Raw genomic sequence first — 23,179 nt, forward strand, 5'->3', positions numbered from 1 at the left:
GGCCCAGGGAGACGTGGGGCCGGTCAGTCAGTGGTGGGGCCCAGGGAGACGTGGGGCCGGTCAGTCAGTGGTGGGGCCCAGGGAGACGTGGGGCCAGTCAGTGATGGGGCCCAGGGAGACGCGGGGCCGGTGAGTCAGTGATGGGGCCCAGGGAGACGTGGGGCCAGTCAGTCACTGATGGGGCCCAAGGAGACGTGGGGCCGGTCAGTGATGGGGCCCAAGGAGACGTGGGGCCAAGGCCAGGCATTTCGTTAGGAATTCTAACTCTCAGAGGTGTAGTCCTGGCTCAAGTTCCCACAGCAACAGCTGACAAGGTGTGATGTCTCGCCCTGACTCCAAGCCCCTTGCTCTTACTGGTCTGACCCATGCTGATATCAACCAGGGCCAACCATCATGCATACCTAGGCTAAAATATTCAGTACTCACCATAGGCTGTCCAGGATCTGAAAATTTCACTTTAATATCCTGCAGGTGCTTCAAGATCGGTTCATCGTATTCCTAATCACAAATGGGGGAGAAAACTTTAAAAAAATAACTCATATCTTCTGAATTACTGCTGCATACACTTCTAGACGCTGGATACTCAGCCCTGTGGGAAATCTGTCCCTGCCAGGTAAAAACTCCCAGGAACCCAGCTACCAGTCTCAGGGTGGCAGAAAAGAGGTGACAAGTATTAGCTGCCAACTTCACTACCGTCGACAACACTGTCCCAGCAATAGCAGCACCTTCAAGAGCCCTGACCACTTCCCGACCCCCTGCTGACATCAGAAATGCCACCAGCTAAATATTCAGTACACTGCCTTCAGAACTTCTAGAGATAAGAACATGGGGCTTGGAAATTAGAAGAGAGGGTTATATCAGCTACTAACCCTGACGGCCAATTCCCCTCCCCGTGGCGGTAACGCCCCAAATCCCCAGTACACGTCATTAACCACTCACTTTTTCATGAACATGATAAAGTGTGTCTGCGACATAGTTCGCACATACGACACAAGAACATCACAACAAGGGCTCTGTGTGCTCTTACAGTGACCAATATTCAAACTCGGAATTTACCAAAACCTGTGGTTTTAGAAAGTCCAAGTGAGAGACCAGCAGAGGAAACACAAGACTAGAATCCCGCCATCAAACGCCAGCTCCAGGGGCTTCATTCACAAAATGGAGCTTCCGCTTTATACCCTGATGTCTGGCGACTCAACCTAAAGATTTCTTGAGGCTCCACTAAGTTTTAAGAATAAATACATTCTGGTAACTGTCAATTTTCCTCAGCCTCGCAGAGGACATACTAGCAATGCAGGGCCGCAGGCCGCCCAGACCCGAGGCTCCTGCATTCCCTACCAGGTCCCCAGGTGGTCCCTGAGGCAGTCTGAGACTCTGCACTCATCTATACGACAGCCCTTCCATCTGCTCCTCTGGATTCGGATTTTCAACTCCTGTGGCACATCAGACTCACCCGAGGAGCTCTAAAAGACACTGATACCTCGGCCCCAAAATTCTCGCTGACTTGGGTCTGTGGGTGGGGGTGGGGGGCACTGATATTACCATTTACTTTTCAAAGTCCCACCGGTGATTTGCATACACAGTTAGGGTTGTACGTGAGCCCTGGTCTATATATGGTCTATATATGATTCAATTTTCCCCATCTACTTCTGATCCACATGTTCTTAAAGGCAGCAGAGCTGGCAAGGGGATAAAGTGCTGAAACCATGAAACCCGTCCTTCCACTTGCAGGCAGCACCGAGGAATACCATGCCAGCACAGCCAGAAGTCCAGAGCCCGGGAACTCACCCCAGCGTAGAGGAGACCATATCTCTGGGCTTTTGAGCAACTAAAACCAGGTCAGCCAACGAGACTTAGGGCAGGACCTAACTCTGTATTCCAGAAATTTCTACCAAAAACTCAGTTCAGGGAAGTGAAATTTGCTACGTTTTAAGTGGTGTACCATTTCACGGTAGAAAAGACAAGATGCAAACAGAAAAGCTGGCTATTCCCCTCTTTTTAAAAATACTTTCTCAAGGGAAGCAATGACAAAGTATCAGCAACTCATATGTTTCTGCAACACGCAAGGATGCACAGCAGACCCGTCTGATATTAAACAACAAACAGAAGTTGACATATGTGTGTATGGATATATACACATACAGGCACACACACATACACCTTCCATGCCTTCAAAATGCATTCTCCCACCCTCCCTGCTTGTCCTCATACTTCCCCGCTTATTCACATGCTGGAAAGACAGAGAAGGCATCGGCAGTTGACCTAACAGGCTTTCTGCGGCGGAGGCCACAGGTTACCCCTCAGAAAATGCTACGACCCTGGTGACTACAGGAGGTGAAACGACGTTCTGGCCAGGTTCAGAGCAGCCAGCCTTTCCATGACAGCTGTCAGCACTAAGGTGCACGAGATACAGCAGCAAGGATTACAGCAGTAACACGCCTTCCCTAGGAGATCCTGGGCAAGATACTGACCAAAGCTCCAGGCCCCAGAAACTGCCTTTCCACCCACCTATGAATACCGTCCAAGCACCCAGTTAATAAGCTTTACGAGGTGGAAGGAAATCTGATTACCTGTACTAATTCACTTAGCATGTCTACATTTCTAAAGATGGTGAACCAGAATTCTGGAATTCCCTTGGGATTTGGCTCTTCTGCTGTTGCTGCTTCTTTTTCTGCTATGACTACTTTATTTTTCACGTCTCCCTTAAAAAAAAAAAAAAAAAGGTAAAACAGAACACTTATCACAAAGAAGCAGAATCACACATCACCTAGTGCTCAGTGCAGAGCGCCATCTCAGAATCCCACACACACCTCTCCCTTCTGGAAACTCTCCTCAGTGAGTCCGCAAGTCCAAGGCCCCTGTGCATGGTACAGCAACTTCCAGAAGTTTACAAGGAAAGGAGCGCCCAAGGCATCCCATCCAGATGTAATTTTACATCAAGGAGGGAAAAGCGAAAATGGTACCAAGTCACTCAAGTTGGGGAGGCCGCCCAGTTCCTGGCTGTGGGAGAGCCTGCCTCGGGACAAGTCCACCATCACCAGATGCGGCCTCTTACGACTAAATCAGCCTCAGCGAGATGCCATTCCAACCAGGCAGAAATCACAGTATTAAATAGGTGAGAAAAATTCAGCTCAAAGACAAACAATTTCACTTGAACTAAGAATCTGACCTGATTAAAATTGGAGGGAAAAAAAAGGAAGCTGGAAATATTTGCTTGCAGCAGTATCTTCTGCAATAAAAAACTGCCAAGTAATTTCTACATCCAGCTCTAAAGAAGTGGCTTGTAAGTTTTGGTACCTAAAATACCGTTCAACCATTAGGAGTGGTGTCTAGGAAGGCTTTGTGGCAAGCATCCCGACCCCAGGGAAAGGCAAGATTGTAGGGGGTAAAACACAGACCACGTGAAATCTTGAACGTTTTGTCAAATGAAATTATTACGACAAAATGCTCATGGTGGGGCTTTTCAGATTAACAGAGACAGATTTTTCTTGAGTGATAAAAAACGCACTCAAAGCTACATTGATTCAGTCACAGTTTCTAGAAGACCAGGTTCTATATATTCTTAAAAGATCAAAAACACAAATGGCTACCAATATTAACACTCTTCAAAAAAAAACTGCTGAGAAGTTCACAGTACAGGATAAAAGCTACTTGTCTCCCAAATGTAAAATCAGACGGACAGAGTCATGCCAATCATGGATTACTCTGGGAATTTCTGTGGCACTGGAATGGAACCCATCACCAGTCAAAGTCTGTTAACAGGTTACGAACAGTGCAAATCGTCATGACGACACTCAACGGTTTACCAGATCCACCCCGGTTAGTCTATTCATAAAGCACTCTCTTTCCTGGGACTGTCGCTCCTTAGCAGGATGCCACGGGAGTCTCCACACCACGCTGCTCCTCACCACAGACCTCTCACTAGCGTGACACGGACAGGCCTCTGCCCGTCGCCAGTCTCTGCTTCCTCTTGACCTGAGACTGTCTCTGATGTCTGAGTCTTTGTCCACCTGAACCCCTATCTCAACACACCACTGTGCACAGTGCTAGACTCGTTGAGAGGCTTAGTCTGCAGCATGGAGCCCAAGGCTCAGTGACCGGCTGCTCCGTGCTCACGGTCACACGGAACTCTCAACAGCCCCCCACTTAGTGACGAAGCAGCACCGACTGTGAGAAGCTCTTCCCTGAGCAAAGGTCTATCGATGATTAAAACCACTGAAAATTGTTACTTATTTCTCTAACAGTATTAAAATAAACACAAGTTACTCTCATTAAAAAAACACCACTCACAGCCAATTTATCCTCCTCCTCGTTTTCACTGTGCCACTCTGATTCTGCATCTGTCGGCTCAACGTCACCAGTGATGAATTCTCTTCTCTGCAGGAGAGAGTGTGGATTAGGCTACACTAAGTTACTTGGAAGCTCAAGAGTTAGGATAACAAGTCTGTAAACGCCTATGAAAAGACTTTGAAAACTGGGTGCTTTTACAATTGTCATTTTAAAAATTCTAAGTTTTAGAGCATAAAGAAATACTTTAAACAATCCACTGAGCAAACGTGGATTTTTTTTTTTACCTAACGTGCAGGAATTACATCTGTGAGTGAGCCTCCCTACCTTGTCGAAAAGAGGCTGGTATAAAGCGGCGTACTTCCTCTCCAAGTCGTGAACTTCTTCATAGAACTTGGCCTCTATGTGAGCGCACTTGACCTGCAGCTGCTTCAGGGCATTGATTCTTCTTTTCACTGCTTTTGGTAAACTAAACGAGGAACGAAACACACGACCCTTATGTCTGCAACACGAGGCAGCATGCTTTCCAGTCGCGTTAAGACAAACTTAGGTCAATGTGGAATCAGCATCCTTACTAAGAAAAAAAAAAAACCCTTAAGATTGGCTTTTGATTTTTTAAATACCCAGTGCTACCGAGGGCAGAGAAGCTCTCTAAATCAACACATCTTGCACTGTGGGGACCATGGTCTCGGGGAACATCTAGCTCAAAACTGGCGTCACACAGTTTATAAAGACAATGTTCTAGACTCTACCTTGGTGAGTAGCGTCTGGGGTCTTAAAAGCCCGTGAGCAGCCATCTAAGATACTCCACTGGTCTCACCCCTTCAGGAACAAAGGAAGATGAAGAAAACTAAAGACACGGGAAAAACTAGTCCAAAGGACTAACGGACCACAGCTACCACAGCCTCCACCGGACTGAGTCCAGCACAACTAGATGGGGCCCGGCTACCACCGACTGCTCTGACAGGGATCACAACAGAGGGTCCCGGACAGAGGTGGAGAAAAATGCAGAACAAAATTCTAACTCACAAAAAAACACCAGACTTAATGGCCTGACAGAGACTGGAGAAATCCCAAGAGTATGGCTCCTGGACACCCTTTTAGCTCTGCAATGAAGTCACTCCTGAGCTTCACCGCTCAGCCAAAGATTAGACAGCCCCATAAACAAAACGAGACTAATAGGGAACAACAATCCAGCGACGAGGACCAGAAGGCAGGAGGGGACAGGAAAGCTGGTAACAGGAAACCCGAGGTTGAGAAGGGACAGTGTTGACATGTTGCAGGGTAGTTAACTACTGTCATAAAACAAAATGTGTACCGTTTAATGAGAAAGTATTTGTTCTGCAAATCTTCATCTGAAGTACAATAACAAAAATAAACACACATAAACTAAAATTTTTTAAAAAGTACAATAAAAAAAAGAGACAAAAAAAAAAAATCAACTCATCTTTCTTGAAGGCAAACAACCTTGAAAATGTTCTCTACATCTAGTAATTCCACTTCTAAGAATTTATCCTGAGGAAATAACCAAACGTTTATGTGCTAGAATGTCTGCTGGTGTGTATCTGTTAAAGTGAAAAACTGCTAACAGTTTCACAGTTGAAAAGGATGAAAACACGGCATGTCCACAATCATGTTTCAATGAATATTCAGTGCCAGATGGACTACTCTTATTAACTCACCAGGGGAAAAATTTAAGAGGCAGAAGAGTGAAATGCGGTCTCGTCCAGAGTCAGATCAAGCATGATTCTCTACGCCTTTCAATACTTTTCTATATTTTAAAACACAGTTTCTGCTACATTTATAAATCAGAATAAAAACCTAAACAATCCATGTGGGGTGGGGCTGGACCCTGCATTCAGCACTAGTCAGCACTTCACTCATCCTGCCACAAGCCCCCAGGGCAGAACACCAGGCGACTTCTGCCAACACCAGTTTGGAAATTACTGGAACAGCCTTGAACCATGAAGGACCACTGCACCTCAGGCTCCAAAACAGAGATGCCCACTTGGGTCTGACATCCTAGGGCCGCTGCTGGTAGATCAACAAGGACAAAGCACAGACCTAACAAAATGGCAGACACACATGGATATTTGTACCTCTTTTCTGCATTAATTCCACAATTTAAATTTAGTTTCTTATTTCTGCAAATCCTTCTAATGCAGTAAAAATAAATACACCGCTATAAGCGAACTGGACCTCGGCCACCTCCTCAGCCACCCTCCCACCATCCTCCAGGGACTGCCGTGGCCCTTCTCCTCCATGGGAACTCCAAACGCAGCTCGCATGGGAGTGTCTCCACCTCTGCCTTCCAACACTGTTCCATATTTAAAAATCAGTCTTATGTGCTACATTTATGAATCAGAAGGAAAAAAAACTTTTTGAGTTGTTTCCTCAGTGAAGGCCTCCCCCACCCACTCGGTTTCTAAAACCAGAAAACTAGCAAACGTGAATCCTTCTCAATTCCTGCCACCCTCACCCTCCATCACGGAACCCCACCCGCCACACTCACCCTCCATCACCATATCCCACTGATTCAACCTTCAAGAATCTCTCAAAATCGTCCCCACTAAGCAATCTTCAGAGAACCCTCTAAACAGGCAGTGTCCTTTCCCCACTGTAACTGCCCAAGGGACATCACCCAACAGTGATGGGGGCAGGCAGGTACAAGCAGTGTAGAGGGCAGGGCATTCTGCAAGACCAAACCTTGTCTGGGCTGTAAGCTGAGGCCTAGCAACAGTCCACCCCTTCCAGAAGGAAGCCAACCAGGCCAAGAAGAGCTGATGCAGGGCCCAGGGATGGGTGTCCACACCAGTTTTACTGTGTAATAATACAACCAAGACACAGATTTTGGAGAGGCGGGCTCAGGCAGGTAAGTCAGGGTGGTGTGGCTGTCACAGCTAACTTAGGAGCCACGGGGAAAAGAAAACCTTCTGTCCCTCTGCCTGGCGTGTCATTCCCTGTCAACTCCTTCCTGTCCTCCCTGACTTACAGGCCTGTAAAGTCCTCTCAAACCTCCACAGAGCAGCATCATACATGGTCTGTGCGGTGTCCCTCTACCAGACAGAGTCCAGTACACAGACAGCATCACTCATCTCTGGAAGCCCAGGGCCTGACACGCAGCAGGCAGCGTCTCCCGATGAAAACTGCACTCACTCCTACCCTAGGGAACTGGAGAATAACATCTCTCCTGTTTTCATTTCATTCTTTTAAGTTGTATCAAATTTTCACTCACAGTGTACTTACGTTTCAATGTAGCTCGATGGAGTGTGAGAGACATTTTCAAGTCGTTCCTGTAAAGCTGCCAAAACTTGAGGATTCTGCATCACCTGATCTGTGAGCTTTTCTAGAAAGAGTTAAAAACAAGGCCAAAAATAAGTAAAACATGCTCACCACAGAACAGCCAAGAGCTGAAAATCTCCAATGCATAAACCCACACAGCTCTGCTTGCCTACTTTAATTTCTACATAAATATCCAGATGGTGGGGACTCTACAACGGGCCAGGAGCCTCCTGACATGTCAGAGTACCAAAAGAGAAAACCGAGGGTGGGTGGGTTTGTGTGCACACGCAGGCACGCACAGCAGGAACAAGGAGACACAACTCAGTGCAAGGCTGGAGGGGACTAGGCCCTGGATCCGGGCGTGGGCACAGCTTTAACCCCGTGCACCTGTCAGTGTGTCGTACGGTGGGGGGCTCGTGTGTCACTGTCATGCTGGAAGCTATGCCACTGGTATTCAAATACCAGAAGGGTCACCCATGGCAGACAGGCTTCAGCTGAGCTTCCAGACTCAGACAGACGAGGAAAAAGAACCATGTGATCTACTTCTGAAAAAAAAATTAGCCAGTGAAAATCTTACGAATAGCAGCGGAACGCTGAGTGATACAGTGCCGGAAGATGGGCCCTCAGACTGGAAGGCACTCGTAAGACAACTGGGGAACAGCTACCTCCTCAAAGTAGAGTCAACCTTAATGACACGGATGGAGTCAAACTTTTGGGACCTTCATTTGCTGATGTGGCAAGACTCAAAATGAGAAGAGACAGCTGCAAATATCCATTAATGATTGCAATGTGGAATGTACAAAAAGGAAAATTGGAAACTGTCAAAAAAAATGGAGCGCATAAACATCGATACCCTAGGCATTAATTAGTGAGTTGAAATGGACTGGTAGTGGCCATCGGAAGCTGACAACCATATACTGGGAACAACAAACTGAAGAAGAACGGTGTCCCATACAACATCAGAAAGAACATTTCAAGATCTCTCCTGAAGTACAAGCTGTCAGTGATACGATAACATCCACACGCCTACAAGGAAAGCCACTTAATACGAATATTATTCAAATCTACGTACCAACCACTAAGCCCAAAGATGAAGAAATTCAAGATTTTTACCCACTTCTGCAGTCTGAAATCGATCAAACATGCTATCAGGATGCATTGATAATTACCAGTGATTGGAATGTGAAAGTTGGAAAGAAAGAAAGATCGGTAGTTAGAAAATATGGCCTTGGTGATGGAAACGATGCCAAGATAACAGAATTCTGCAGACGGACGACTTCATCACAGGCACCTTTGCTCAACCACACAAATGGCGACTACACACGTGGAGCTCACCAGATGGACACGCAGGGACCAAACTGACCACATCTTTAGAGAGAGACGATGGAAACGCTCCATGTCATCAGTCAGAACAAGGCCAGGGGCCGACTGCAGAACAGACCAATGACTGCTCCTAGGCAAGTTCAAGCAGAAGCTCAAGAAAACAGGAACAAGTCCACAAGAGTCAAAGTATGACCCTGAGTATATCCCACCTGAACTTAGAGACCATTTCAGGGAATAGATCTGACACACTGAACGCTAACAACCGAAGACCCAACAAGCTGTGGAACGACATCAAGGACGTCATACGTGAAGAAAGAGGTCATTAAAAAGACAGGAAAGAAGAAAAAGATCAAAATGACTGTCAGAAGAGACTTTAAAACTTGCTCTTGAACATCGAGTAGCTAAAGCAAAAGAAAGAAATGATGAAGTAAAAGAGCGGAACAGAAGATTTCAAAGGGCGGCTTAACATGACAAAGTATTATGACGACATGCGCGAAATGCTGGAGATAGAAAACCAGAAGGGATGAACGTGCTCAGCATTTCTCAAGCTGAAAGAACTGAAGAAAAAACTCAAGCCTTGAGTTGCAATACCGAAGGATTCTATGGAGAAAATATTAAACAATGCAGGAAGCATCAAAAGAAGATGGAAGAAATAGAGTCACTGTACCAAAAAGAAGTGGTTGATGTTCAACCACTTCAGGAAGTAACTTATGATCAGGAACCGATGGTGCTAAAGGAGCGGTCCAAGCAGCACCGAAGGTACTGGCAAAAAAAAAAAAGGCTCCAGGAATTGACAAATACCAACTGAGATGTTTCAAAAGACAGACACAGTGCCAGAAGTGCTTACTCGTCCATGCCAAGAAAACTGGAAGACAGCTACCTGGCCAACCGACTGGAAGAGCTCAATATTTGTGCCTATTCCAAAGAAAGGTGATCTAAGAGAATGTGGAAACTACCTAACAGTATCTATTAATATCACACTCAAGTAAACTTTTGCTGAAGATCATTCAAAAGTGGCTGCAGCAGCATATCGACAGGGAACTGCCAGAAATTCAGGCTGGATTCAGGAGAGGACGTGGAACCAGGGATATCACTGCTGATGTCAGATGGGTCCTGGCTGAAAGCAGAGAATACCAGAAAGATGTTTACCTATGTTTTATTGACTATGCAAAGGCATTTGACTGTGGATCATAACAAATTATGGATAACACTGCGAAGAATGGGAACTCTAGAACACTTAACTGGGCTCATGAGGAACCTGTACTTAGACCAAGAGGGAGTCATTCAAAGAGAATAAGGGGATACTGCATGGTTTTAAAGTTAGGAAAGGTGTGCGTCAGGGTTGTATCCTTTCACTGTATTTATTCAATCTGCATGCTAAGCAAACACTCAGAGAAGCTGGACTATATGAAGAAATGGGCATCAGGATTAGAGGAAGATGAAAAACCTGTGATATACAGGTGACATAACCTTGCTTGCTGAAAGCGAAGAGGATTTGAAGTACTTACTGATGGAGATCAAAGACCACAACCCTCAGTATGGATTACGCCTCAACATAAAAGAAAACAAAAATCCTCACAACTGGACCAATAAGCGACATCATGATAAACGCAGAAAAGACTGACGTTGTTAACGATTTCATTTGACTTTGATCCACAATCAACACCCACGGAAGTAGCAATCAAAAAATCAAACGACGCACTGCACTGGGCAAATCTGCTGCCAAAGACCTCTTTAAAGTTTTCAAAAGCAAAGATGTCACCTTGAAGACTAAGGTGCACCCGACCCAAGCCATGGTGTTTTCAATCACCTCGTGCATGCGAAAGCTGGACAATGAAAAAGGAAGACCAAAGAACTGCCGCCTTTGAGTTGTGGTGTTGGCGAGGAATACTGAATACCCCACGGACGGCCAGAAGAAGGAACATATGTGTCTTGCAATACGGCCCGAATGCTCTTTAGAAGCAAGGATGGCGAGACTATGTCTCACATACTTTGGACGTGTTATCAGGAAGGATCAGCCCCTGGAGAAGGACATCATGTTTGGTAAAGTAGAGGGTCAGGGAAAAAGAAGAAGCCCCTCAATGAGATGGACTGACACAGTGGCTGCACGAATGGGCTCAAGCATAACGACGACTGTGAGGACAGCACAGGACCGGGCAGTGTTTCGTTCTCTTGCACACGGGGTCGCTATGAGTCAGATCCGACCGGACAGCACCGAACACCAACACGGTCTTAAAGGAAGTGCTGTGAAAACCGGGGGAAATGTGAACCCAACTGCACATGAACCAACAGTACTGTATGGACGTTAACCCTCTTGGTGGTGGTAACGGCACTGTGGTGATGAGAATTCATCCTAGGGTTTAGATTTACATGGTGTTTGAGGGGAAAAGAGTCAGGATGGCCACAACTTGCTTTCAAACATTTCGGGGAGGGGGGTGGGGAAGAAAGTGGGTATACAGACTTACAAATGGGGAGAAGGACAGTATGTATCTGAGACTTGCTTCAGAATAACCAAGGCGGAGGCACGAGGGCACAGACGGAAGAGGACTGTCCGTGCGCCCCTCAGCGTCCAAGCTGATCCAGGGTTAGGTAACAAGCTTCACTGTGCTGGTCTCTTTACTTTCGTACAGTCTGAACGAGATTTTCTTTAATGATGTATTGGTTTTCATTTAATTACCCTAACTTTCCTAAAATCCAGAAGCAGAGTAACGCTTTACTTCTATCATTATAACAAAATCTCCTAGAGAGTAGGAGCCCCACCCTCTTCATGCAAACCCTCCACAGCTGACATCACTTTTTTATGCCAAGTGAGCTTACCTTTATTACTTGCATTTTTGGCAGCTTCCAAGGAATCTGAAGGAACCCCATCTGAAGAACTGAAACAATGTTTTAAAAATATTATTGTAAAGAAAGTTCAAATTGGCATTATAAAAAATCCATCTTTAACACGCAAAGGTACTGCACGTGGCAGCTGATGTGCATGTCTTCTGAGACTTTCCTCTGTTGTTGAAGCTTACCCTCCCCACCCCACCACCCCATACGTGTGCGCATCACCCTCAACAGTTCTGATTTCCAACCCTGGCCAAAGCTTGTTAGTTTTTTCTACAACTTCTTTCCTCAAAAATCTACTCCCAGCTCTCAAACCAAAACAACTACCCTGAAACGAAACAAAAATCCAACTGTTTGGTCAGCTGTTAAACAGCACCCACAGTTGCTCTGTAAGGTATCAACAAAGCCGGTCTCTAAAAAAGTACAAACTTCAGACCTCAGAACCTACTATACAGCTACGGTAGTCCAAACAGCCTGGTACTGGTCCAATGACAGATACACTGACCAAAGGAAGAGAACTGAGAACCCATATGTAAATCCATCCACCTACGGTCACCTGATCTTTGACTAAGACCTAAGGTCTGTCAAATGGGGAAAAGATAGTCTTTTTAACAAATGGTACTGGCAAAACTGGATGTCCATCTGCAAAAAAATGCCAACAGGACCCATACCTCACACTATACACAAAAACTACTTCAAATGGATCAAAGACCCAAATATAAAACCAAAAACTATAAAGATCATAGAAGAGAAAACAGCGCCAACGCTAGAGGCCCTAACACATGGTATTAACAGGATACAAATCATAATGAATAATACACAAACACCAGAAGATCAGCTAGATAACTGGGATCTTCTAAAAATTAAACACTTATGCTCATCAAAACACTTCACCGAAAGAGTGAAAAGAGAACCCACAGACTGGGAAAAAATATTTTGGCTATGACAAATCTGACAAAGGTCTAATCTCTAAAATCTACAGGAAAATCTAACACCTCTACAACAAAGACAAATAATCCAATTAAAAAATGGGCAAAGGATATGAACAGACACTTCACCAAAGACATTCAAGTGGCCAACAGACACGAGGAAATGCTCGTGATCACCAGCCATTAGAGAAATGCACATCAAAACCACAATGAGATACCATCTCACCCCGACTACTGGCATGAATCAAAAACACAGTAAACAACAAATGTTGGAGGGGAGACTGGAACTCTTATGCACTGCTGGTGGGAATGCAAAGTGGTGCAATCGTTTTGGAAAATGATATGGCGCTTTCTTAGAAAGCTAGAAATAGAAATACCATGTGATCCAACAGTCCCACTCCTCGGAATATAGCCTAGAAAAAGAAGAGCTGTCACACGAATAGACATATGCACACCCATGCTCACTGCAGCACTGTTCACATAAGCAAGATGGAGACAGCCTAGATGCCCATCAACAAATGAATGGATAAACTATGGTACATACACACAATGGAATACCATGCAGCAATAAAGAACAGTCATGCAGCTGCAAAGCATCTCACAATTGGCATAACAAAGTTTACAAAGAAAAAGTTCTACATTCTACTTTGGTGAGTAGTGTCTGGGGTCTTAAAAGCTTGTGAGAGTCCATTGAAGATACTCCACTGGTCTCACTCCATCGGGAGCAAGAGAGAATGAAGAAAAGTAAAGACACAATGGAAAAATTAGTCCAAAGGACTAATGGACCACAACTACCACGGCCTCCACCAGACTGAGTCCAGCACAACTAGATGGTGACCGGCTACCACCACTGACTGCTCTGACAGGGATCACAATAGAGGGTCCCGGACAGAGCTGGAGAAAAATGTAGAACAAAGTTCTAACTCACAAAAAAAGGACCAGACTTACTGGTCTGACAGATACTAGAGAAACTCTGAGAGTATGGCCCCTGAAAACCCTTTTAGCTCAGTCATGAAGTCACTCCTACTGAGGTTCATCCTTCAACCAAAGATTAGACAGGTCCATAAAACAAAAAGAGACTAAACAGGCACACGGCCCAGGGGCGAGGACGGGAAGGCAGGAGGGGACAGGAAAGCTGGTAACAGGGAACCCAAGGTTGAGAAGGGGAGAGTGCTGACATGTCGTGGGGTTGGCAACCAATGTCACAAAACAGTATGTGTATTGTTTAATGAGAAGCTAATCTGCTCTGTAAACCTTTATCTAAAGTATGTATTTTTTTAAAAAAGGGAATAAAAGCATAAATTTCGTAATACGAGTAACAGTTTTCAAAAATGCCTAAATACACTTGCTCACCAAAAACAAACCATATCAAACAACATACAAACCGAATGTGAGCAAGAGGAACTCAAGGCACTTGATTTTCAGCACTCTTAAGACAACAAACTTTCAACTGAGCCCAGGGGGCTGGGGCTTGACTGGTGTCAAGTTAATGATGTGCCCTCCCTCCCTCCCTGGAGTGCCAAAGCCTGATGAACAAAAGACCCCTTTCCACAGAGGTGTGTAAGTATCCATACTGGAGAAACATTGCACATGGTCTTATTATACAGCTAAACCTCCTCACATCTGAAGCAACTTCTTTATGGGCACCAATGTACAGAAAAACGAGCCACCAGCTAGAGCCTGAAGTGCATCCTGCTCTGACTTGGGTGGTGTTTCACTGAAACATGGCTTGGCTCTTGCTCACCAATGAGATTTCAAAACTCCAAGAAAGAAAGTCCACTTGCGCTTACCTGTTATCTGCCATCTGAATGTTTTTATCCCCTACAAAAGAAAGAGAGTTGTAATAATTAGCATTTCTAAGATAAACAAACAAAACTGTGTTAAAGTAAACTTGAATAGAGATCATCTGTGGGGACAAGGCTGACCAGAAGGGGCACGAGAGAACGTTCTAGGGTAGAGAGACACTCTATACTGGACTGGAGCTACTGGTCAGTTAGTGTCAAAACTCACCAAATTACACCCCTAAAACCTGTGCATTACACTGTGTGCAAATTTTATCTCATAAGAACCCACTCTTTTATAGGTGAGCCAAAGTTTATGAGCGGTTATTAGGGCTGGGGGAGGGGTAAGTGGGGATTCATTACTTAAGGGGTACAGAGTTTCTGTTTGGGATAATGAAAAAGCTTTAGAAATAGTGGTGATGGTTGCTCTACAATGAGAATAATTAATGTCACCGAACTGTATACTTAAAAATGGTTAAAACGGCAAATTTTGTTATCGGTATTTCGCCACAATTAAAAAATCATCTAAACGCATTCGACCCAAACCCGAACCCGCTGCTGTCGACTCCGACTCACAGTGATCCTACAGGACAGCGGAGAACTGCACCATAGGGTTTCCAAAGCCGTAATCTTTATGGGAGCAACTGCCCATCTTTCTCCTGAAGAGCAGGAGTGGGCTTGAACCCCCGATCTTTCGGTTAGCAGCCCAGCGCTTAACCACTGTGCTACCAGAGCTCCTTAAATGCATTCAACAACTAAAGGCATAACCGAAGAGTCTTTAGATGTAAAATAAAACTCAAGTTGTTACCAGAGTTCCTTAAGCAACCTCAGAAGTTAGGACATATATTTCAGAGCCTCTCTGAAGAGGCTGACCACTGGGGGCTGCTTCACTCTTAGGCATTTTAACAAAGCCCAGACTCCTCAATCACAAAGCTTTCGGATAAACCAAAACAAAATCTGAATTTACAATCGCTCCAATTTATGATCTACAACTGTTTGGTATTTATCTCAATTCCACTTCTGTTTTTTTAGAGTTTTGTGTCAACAAATTTTTAATTATTTTAAAAAAAATTTACTTTTTTCAAAAAAGCTAAAAGATTTAAGGAAGCAAATGAAAACAAGAAGAAAAAAAAACAATGCACCAAAGATCATAATGGCTAGCCATGCCCACGCCGCCACCAGGCCAGTTACCCCACACAGACCCACGGGATTGTCTTTTACAACACTTTAATGACTCCCCAGCACCTTCTGCCCAGGGTCCAAGCTCATCACACACAAACACAAGCCCTATACTATCTAACCCTGCCCGCCTCTGCACTGATTCCCAGCTCACACGCCTTTCCAATGTCTGCCACACGCACATACAGCTGCAGTCATAACACACCCACGTTTATATGCTGCTTTCACATATTACACGCCAAGTGCAAACAGGTATGTCTACAGAATATTTTTTATGACAACATTCTGAGCGTCAATACACTTACCATTTACCACCTGTTAAACAGTGAAGATGTTTTCTTTCTATTCTACACCTGTGATAACGTCTCTATGGGCACAACTTAGTTTGTGCTGCGCCCCCCCACCCCCCAAATTACATTAGATTAAAACGGCAACAGCAGGATCTCCGGGTCAGAGCATACGAATGGATCCGGACACATACTGCCAAACTGGTTCCTCACTGACAGCAACTGTAACTCGGCTGCATAACGGAGCTGCCCCTGGCCTAACAAATGCATCCGGCAGTCCCTTCCCTAGCCCACACACACACTACAGAAGTGCTGAAAGGGGTCTGCTCTCCTGGCAGCAACGGACAGCTTTCACTACCAGGCTACAGTACAAAACAAAGCCACACTCCATCCCAAGGGCCTCCGTGCCAGGCACTTCCACTTTACACTCACGTCACCTCCACCAGGAAGGGACTGTCCCAGGTGACAGGAAAGGAAGCCAAGGCACAGGGAGGTGAACTACCTAATCCAGGGTCGTGGCTGGCGAGCAGTGGGATGCAAACCCACACCATTCTGACCTCTCCATACTACCTGCTACCAACCTCTCCATTTCTCGTTGCCTCTACCCACTCTGTTAAGAGATCTTTTACTGCTGGAAGAGATGACAAGCAACAGCTCAGTCAGGGTCTGAACGCTGCCGTTGAGCAGCAGTCCCCAGAAATTCACTGTAACTAGAAGCCAAATGAGTCCTGTTGACGATGTATCCCCAGCCTTAGGGTCATGTATGCAGAACCCATAAACACCCTATTCGGGATCTAGGCCAGAGAGGGCCATTTTCCCATGGAATGACACACACCCCAACTCAAAGTCCATCCGTGCAACGACTCAATTTCACCCAGAAGAAGGCATGTGCTCCTTAACACTATTTTTGGTGACATGATGGCAAGACAGCTAAGTTACACTTAATTTTTTTTTTTTTAGTGCTAAATCAAGGACAGAAAGAGAAAAACAAAATAGTAAGTTTAAACAACGGGAAATAAGTAAATCCAGACTCCAATGCCTAGAACACACTAGACACAGATAAATAACCGGGTTGATCTAGGGCTGGACTCCATCCCTGTCATTCCCTAGCTGTACAGCCACGAGGTCATCTCCCTGCCTCATCATCCACAAACTAGACGCCAACGCCTACCTGACAGGCTGCTGTGAAGATAAAGCACCACCGGTGTGGGACGCAGCAGCACCCCACTTCCCTTTCCACTTTTAGGACTAACATACAATCGACTGTTCCACCTATCGCCTGAGATGCAACCAACAAAGCAAGTCAGAGGAAACGCCGTCTGTCTGCGTAAGGAAAACAACGCAGAGCGGTGACTTTACAGACAAGCTAGCCCTCCCTCACCACGCCCCGGCTTCTGCACGTGCATACTGTTCCCTAAGCCTCAATATTGTTCAAATAGACAGTTCTGACCCTGGGAGGGAACCTGAACTTTTCAAAAGAATGTAGCAGTTCAAGTTCTCGCCCAGGGTCAAAACCTTTCACTAAACCTACAATTTCAAACTTGGCTTGGCGGCACATGGCCACTGTGACACAAATTAATGTTGCGTATTCATGTGAAATACTTCAACAAACCTACCACTTAGGGACCCTTTTTACTCCTAACTTCCCCCAATTGTTCTCACGGGGAAACAAAATTTAAAATTTTGTAGCAAATTATCCAATACAACTTTAAATTCCTGATTTTTAACTAAAAGCACTTAAGTATATAGCTAGAGTAACCATATAATCTCAAATTAGGCCACTTTTGAGAAAGAAGGCATAAGCTGGGAAGTACAGTCAACCTACATATAACAAAACTTATTATGTCTGAGTGATTAGAATTAATGTAAACATAATTAATGTCTGAACAAGACTGAGAGTTTCCTATTGTGTACAATTCCTGTCACAAAAAGGATGGCAGCTCAGTGAACGCCGTAGCACAACCATGTCAACGTGGTTCACAGAGGCCGAGAACAGCAGAAAGGCCCCTTCTACTGGAGGGGCCTGCTCAGCCGTGGGGTGCAGGGCCAAACCTCCCGGGGTCCTGAATTGTATTTCCGCTTAGAACATCAGAAGGGGCAGAAGATCAATCTATTCTAAGGACAATCAGGACACCCCCTGGGACATCTGAACGCCCCCACCCACATATATGAAGTCTGGGAACAGCCCAGGTCTCCTTCATACTGTGTGTGATTAATTACGAGGCTTCCTCATCCAGGCTCTCATTACACTTCCTGCTATCAGAAGGTTGTTAATTGTGTTGGGTTAAATATACTAGCAGGTACGTGAAAATATATCCTGAAGTAAACAACCAAAGAACTTATATACTCTTTGCAATTAATGGAACATTTTCTTGTTAATCAACACATCCTTCATTTATACTTACAATCTCCTAGCAATTAAAAAAAGGGGGGGGGGCAAATTTTAAACTCATATAGTCTTGAATTTAGGCTTAAAATTGCTTTTAATCATATTAAAAATGTCAGTTCCTCAGATACAAGAAACCAACAGGTTCATCTGATATTTAGGCACTTCCTTTTTCTTTTTGGCATTTATAAAAAAAATTTTAATTAAAAAAAGTACAAATATGTTGACAAGTGAACTAAGCTTGGCAAACTGATAATCGTTGATGCTGGGTATATGTATGGGGACTCACTATTTTAGTGTATGTCTGAAACGTTTCATTACGCTGTTTTCTATAACGAACTGTCTTCCCACTGAACAGCACGCAGCAGGCAGGGACCCTGTCTATGTGTTTGATGCAGCAGGCCCGGGCCCAGCACAGGCTTGGTATGACACACGTGGTGATATGTGTTACCTGTCACAGCATGGAACACACACACACCTCCACCCGTCCCAGCAGTAGCTGAAGACACACAGGCAGAGCCATTTCCTGAGTCACATGTGCTGGAGACCAAAGCCTTCAGCTCTCAGGAAGACAGCAAAAAACGATTTCCTTTCTTAACCAAAACACTCCACCTTTTACTCCAGGTGGAGTGACCCATCACTGCTGCAGCCAGGTTCCTCCCTGACCTCCACTCTCTCTTCTCCGCAGTTCCTTACTGGGAGACTGAATGAATTAAACGTGTGAAGCTGTTCTGACTCCAGAGTTTAAAGAGCCTGTCATCTCGTCAGTAAGCTTTTCTTTCCCTCTCCACCCTATCTAAACTTACAGCCACCCAAGTCCCCATTCCTTCTCACCACCTTTTTCCTCAAAAGCCCTTCCCACCATCTATCTTGAGTCTCCCAGACAGAAGTGTCCACTCCAGGAGAGCGGGCCTTTCTGCTCTTTGCTCAGTGCCACAGCCCAGGACCTGGAGCCGTGTGGGCACATGGAAGGCCCAGGAACACTTGGCGACTCAGTGAAAAAAGGACACAAAGCACTCAGAGTGACTGTGTAATACTGGAGCAAACGACCAATATTTTCAAGTGTAGTACTGGTTTCTGTGCAGGCAGGACTGAAGTACACTTAGTTACAACAACTCAAAGCATATACCTGTAAGAGCAAATCTGCGGTCACACAGTGAGTGGTCAACATCAGCAAGGTAAAGGTCGCAGCCATCTTTTTCCATTTTCATACCACAAAAATCCACTCGCTCTCCTGCTGCTAAATGTTCAGGAAATTTAACAACTCAACAGCAAACAAAGTTAAATAGCCCTGCTTACACTTAAAGAGAGCAGATGGAAAATCAACGACTATCAAATGAAAACAAATCTACATTATTGCAAACCATTTCTTAAAAATTTCAGAATGGTCAAACAAAATTCTTCACTATCAACCCATCAATACAAGTTTTCCAAGTACCATGTGCTCAACACGCAGGAGATGCTACAAGGTCGTTTAAGACACTTACTACTCTAGTTTAGGTGCGCAAAGGACAAAACAACCATTTACTACTAAACTATGAGGTATCAGCGCAGAGCAAGGCAGATCAGACGACAGAATTAGTTCCTGCAATGATTCTGCATCAGCCGCTTTTTGCTTCTGAAGTCACCACAGCTGTTAAGAGTCAAACGAAACACTACCGCCTTACTGAAACTAAGTCCTTTAAATCAATAAAATCAATAACAAAGTAAGCACTCTTCTGACAGCAATACCAGGCCACCCCAGGAGCACCTGCTCCAAGCAGTCTGCCTGCCTGAAGCCCCCCACTTCACGTGGCCGCCAGTCCTTGGGGAATTTAAATTACCCTCTCGCCCACAAAGTGTTTGTCGTATAAAACAAAAAAAATCTTAGGTTCTCTGGCAAAATTTAAGTGCAGCATAAACATACCAAAAAGTTTTCAAACTGATAAAGAAGTGCATACACCCAAAGGAAGAAAAGCACCTCTGAAAAGAAGTAATTCTGAACTCTACTTATACACTGCTACTTGTATGTCAATCCCAATAGTCAGCTCGAGAAATGCAGATACAGGAGACTAACATGCTCTCTATAATAAAAGGCTATAAAAATCCCGACAGGATAATGGAAACATTTAAGCTAAAATTTCAAGTACAAATTCCAGACTGCAAAGTGGTGCTGAACACAATGCATTTCGAAAAACTTCATCTCCACAGAAGTATGAACTAGCTTATAGATAAAAATCTCTAAGTTCAAAATACTAAAGGAGAGTCTGATCATCTAAATGGCCAATTCACAAAATCAAAATGCCCTCTACGTTTTTAGAGGACAACTGACTAATATATATATCCTTTTCAGAATTCAGTGTAACAAGGTTATCAAACCTGAAAATGATAAAATCAGCTATTACAAGGAATTCAATCAACTTCCCAATCATAACTCTATACTCCTTTCGGAAAAACAGTACAGGATTCAAAGCTCATACAACAAAATTCAGAGTAGATGTGCTTAGATGCCATTTTATGATATGCTCCTATAGATAAACTGCTGACATTCTGAATCAGTAATGTTGTTCAACCAGAAGAAAAAAAAAAAAGGCTGCAAACGTTGTAATGAACTCAGCAGTACAGGATTAAAATGATTCACGAAACTGTACTGCAGGAAGAGGCCTTAAAATTCTGGTAAAAATGCCCCTAAGTAAACTTGGGACGGCTACAATCCCTACACCCATTTCATCTAAAAAATGAGTCCCTTTTTGTCACCATAATTCTAGAAAAATTAAGTTTTGTAACAGCCTTTTTAGTGATCAAAAAGGTCTTACCTTTCAAATCTCAGAAGAAATATGGTAATTTGCCTCCAACAAATGAAAGAAAATCTTTTTCTAGTCCCAAAACAAGAAAGCAGCTAATAACTTCAGAAAACTCATTTTCTGGGGTTTCTGTCTCTTCCCAACTCCACCTCAACAAGGGAACCAGATAACTGTTTAAACCATCTCCCTGGTCTTTATTTTTAGGCACTAATTTAATCTTTGGAACACCTCCCTATTTTATCACCACTGTCCTTCCTTCCTCTGAAGTTCACTTTACATCTGCCTGTCAGTTATTCCTCTAGCAACTGCTAATCCCCATCTGAAATAATCTCCAGATTCTACTATGGGAAGCATTTTGTATTCTGTGGATCCTTCTGGAAACGACGAACCAGCTCAAATCCTCACAATCCAGACTTCAGTTAGGCTTAGTGCGACAATGGAAACCTAATTCCCCATTAAAACGACTTTCACTCCCTCTACAAAAGCGGTACCTCTGGGCAAAGTTAAAAAATGAAACTCAACAAAGCCAGTGGAGGTAGACAGTAGAGACGGCACACTGGTTCTGGAGAAAAATTGCCTCTGTATTAATCCAAGCTCTGTCAGCCTGGACAAGTCACTACACTCAACCTCCGAGGGTTAATTAAACGGGAAAACAGTATCTCACAGGCCACTGGTAAATGAGTTAACCCACGCAAAAGAACTTAGAGTAACCCCTGGCATGGGATAAACGCTAGTCATTAGAGATTGTTCTCATTACTGTATGAGGGCAGTTAACTTTAAAATACCTCTTAAATGTCAGAACTAACAGCTTACCCTGTACACCTGTTCATCTTTAATACAAGAGTTTTCATAAGCCTGTTTCCACACAGTACACTAAGTGCAGGTAGATGGAGCAGAGACTCCTACCGCCGTAAAGCTGGGAAAGTGATGCAGCGTGGGGAGGTGATCCAAAGCCTGGCCAGTATGTGCTAAGCTTTGCTGAACCACAGATTCCTTGGAGAATAGGAAGAAAACGATGGCCCTTCCTGCCAGACACATGCACGTTCACCCACACCCATAAAGTGACACAATACTGGGGGCCTAAAGGGTTCCAACGGTGGAATCAGAATTACTGACACTAAGCACATCTGCCTTCCTTATCCCGGATCAGACTTGCGATGCTACTGCCGAGTTAAGGAGAAGACGGAAGGCGGAAGGCCTCGTCCGGAGCAGGCAATCCTCTGCTGCAGTAAACAAGAAGCATTCAAGAAAAAAAGGGAGACGTTAAGGAAAAAAAAGTGGCTTAATAGGTAGAAATATACGCCCGCGTAGTATTAACACCCTTTGGGCAACATCAGAGTTGCTCTCAGACCATCTCTGACCGCAAAGTGGAACTTTCCCTTCCACGACGTCTAAATATTTTTTAACTCTTCCTTTTTTTTTTTCCTTGGCAGGAAACATTTTTCTCTCCTAAAGGATGGTTTCAAACCATACAAACAGACTCGATGCCCGCGAAGCCGGGGTAAATCAAGTCCCACCAAGTTTACTCAGTGCGCTCGTCTACCGCGAGTGAAACCAGCGCCTTTCTTGCAGAGCACGTGTTGCCCAGCACCCCGTTTTTAGTACACAGCTCCCCACAACAGGTGAGAAACAACACAAAGGTCTTTGCCCCCTCGTCAAACAAGCCCCCAGCCAACACCACTTTCAGAAACGAAGCTCCGTCGTTAACCCGGTTTCAGCCAATCCCGCCTCAGGACCGCTACCACCCCGCGGGAAAGCTCCAATTCAAGAACCAAGACATCCTGAACGTGGCCACTCGGAAGCCGGGAAGCCTCGAGCGACTGCTCCGTCTCGGCCCAGCCCGCTTTTGTGTCGGCACGTGAGTCAGCCGCGTTCGCGGGAGATTTGACCGCACGAGCTCCGGGCGGGAACCCGGCCCCGAGTCCATCCCGGGCGCCGGCGCCGCAGTCCTAACCTTCCCCAAGGGCACCGTCTGCGGAGGGAGACCCGCGCGGCCACCGCAGGCCCGGCTAGGGCCGAAGAACAAAGCCGCTGACCTTCAGGGCCGGCGGCGGGGGAGGAGAGGCCGGGCCCGCGGTCCCGGCGGGGCTCGGCCTCGGCGGCCTCCCGGCAG

General features: G+C 45.0%; 1 protein-coding gene and 1 non-coding gene across 7 annotated transcripts in view; both read right to left on the reverse strand.

The window, feature by feature from the left end:
- Positions 1-23,179, reverse strand: part of NAP1L4 (nucleosome assembly protein 1 like 4) — a 43,824-nt gene that overhangs the window by 20,307 nt on the left and 338 nt on the right. For 4 of the 6 annotated variants that reach the window (XR_002822820.1, XM_023724363.1, XM_023724364.1 and 1 more), the window contains exons 1-7: positions 14,441-14,692; positions 11,710-11,768; positions 7,534-7,633; positions 4,615-4,756; positions 4,291-4,377; positions 2,571-2,702; positions 427-498 (exon numbers count right to left, since the gene is read on the reverse strand). Coding sequence is in view for 5 of the 6 variants with exons in the window: in XM_023724363.1 (XP_023580131.1) it covers positions 427-498; positions 2,571-2,702; positions 4,291-4,377; positions 4,615-4,756; positions 7,534-7,633; positions 11,710-11,768; positions 14,441-14,556 (708 nt within the window). In the remaining variant the exon portion in view is untranslated. Of the gene's footprint in view, positions 1-426; positions 499-2,570; positions 2,703-4,290; positions 4,378-4,614; positions 4,757-7,533; positions 7,634-11,709; positions 11,769-14,440; positions 14,693-23,179 lie in introns of those variants that run through there. The other 2 variants (XM_004389394.2, XM_023724365.1) reach the window with 1 other exon arrangement.
- LOC111819013 (small nucleolar RNA SNORA54) lies at positions 3,650-3,778 on the reverse strand. The gene has a single exon (XR_002822822.1). It is a non-coding gene; the product is annotated as a small nucleolar RNA SNORA54 (small nucleolar RNA).

Source organism: Trichechus manatus, unplaced genomic scaffold (assembly GCF_000243295.1).
Source record: "Trichechus manatus latirostris isolate Lorelei unplaced genomic scaffold, TriManLat1.0 scaffold00244, whole genome shotgun sequence".
NCBI classification, from domain to species: Eukaryota; Metazoa; Chordata; class Mammalia; order Sirenia; family Trichechidae; genus Trichechus; species Trichechus manatus.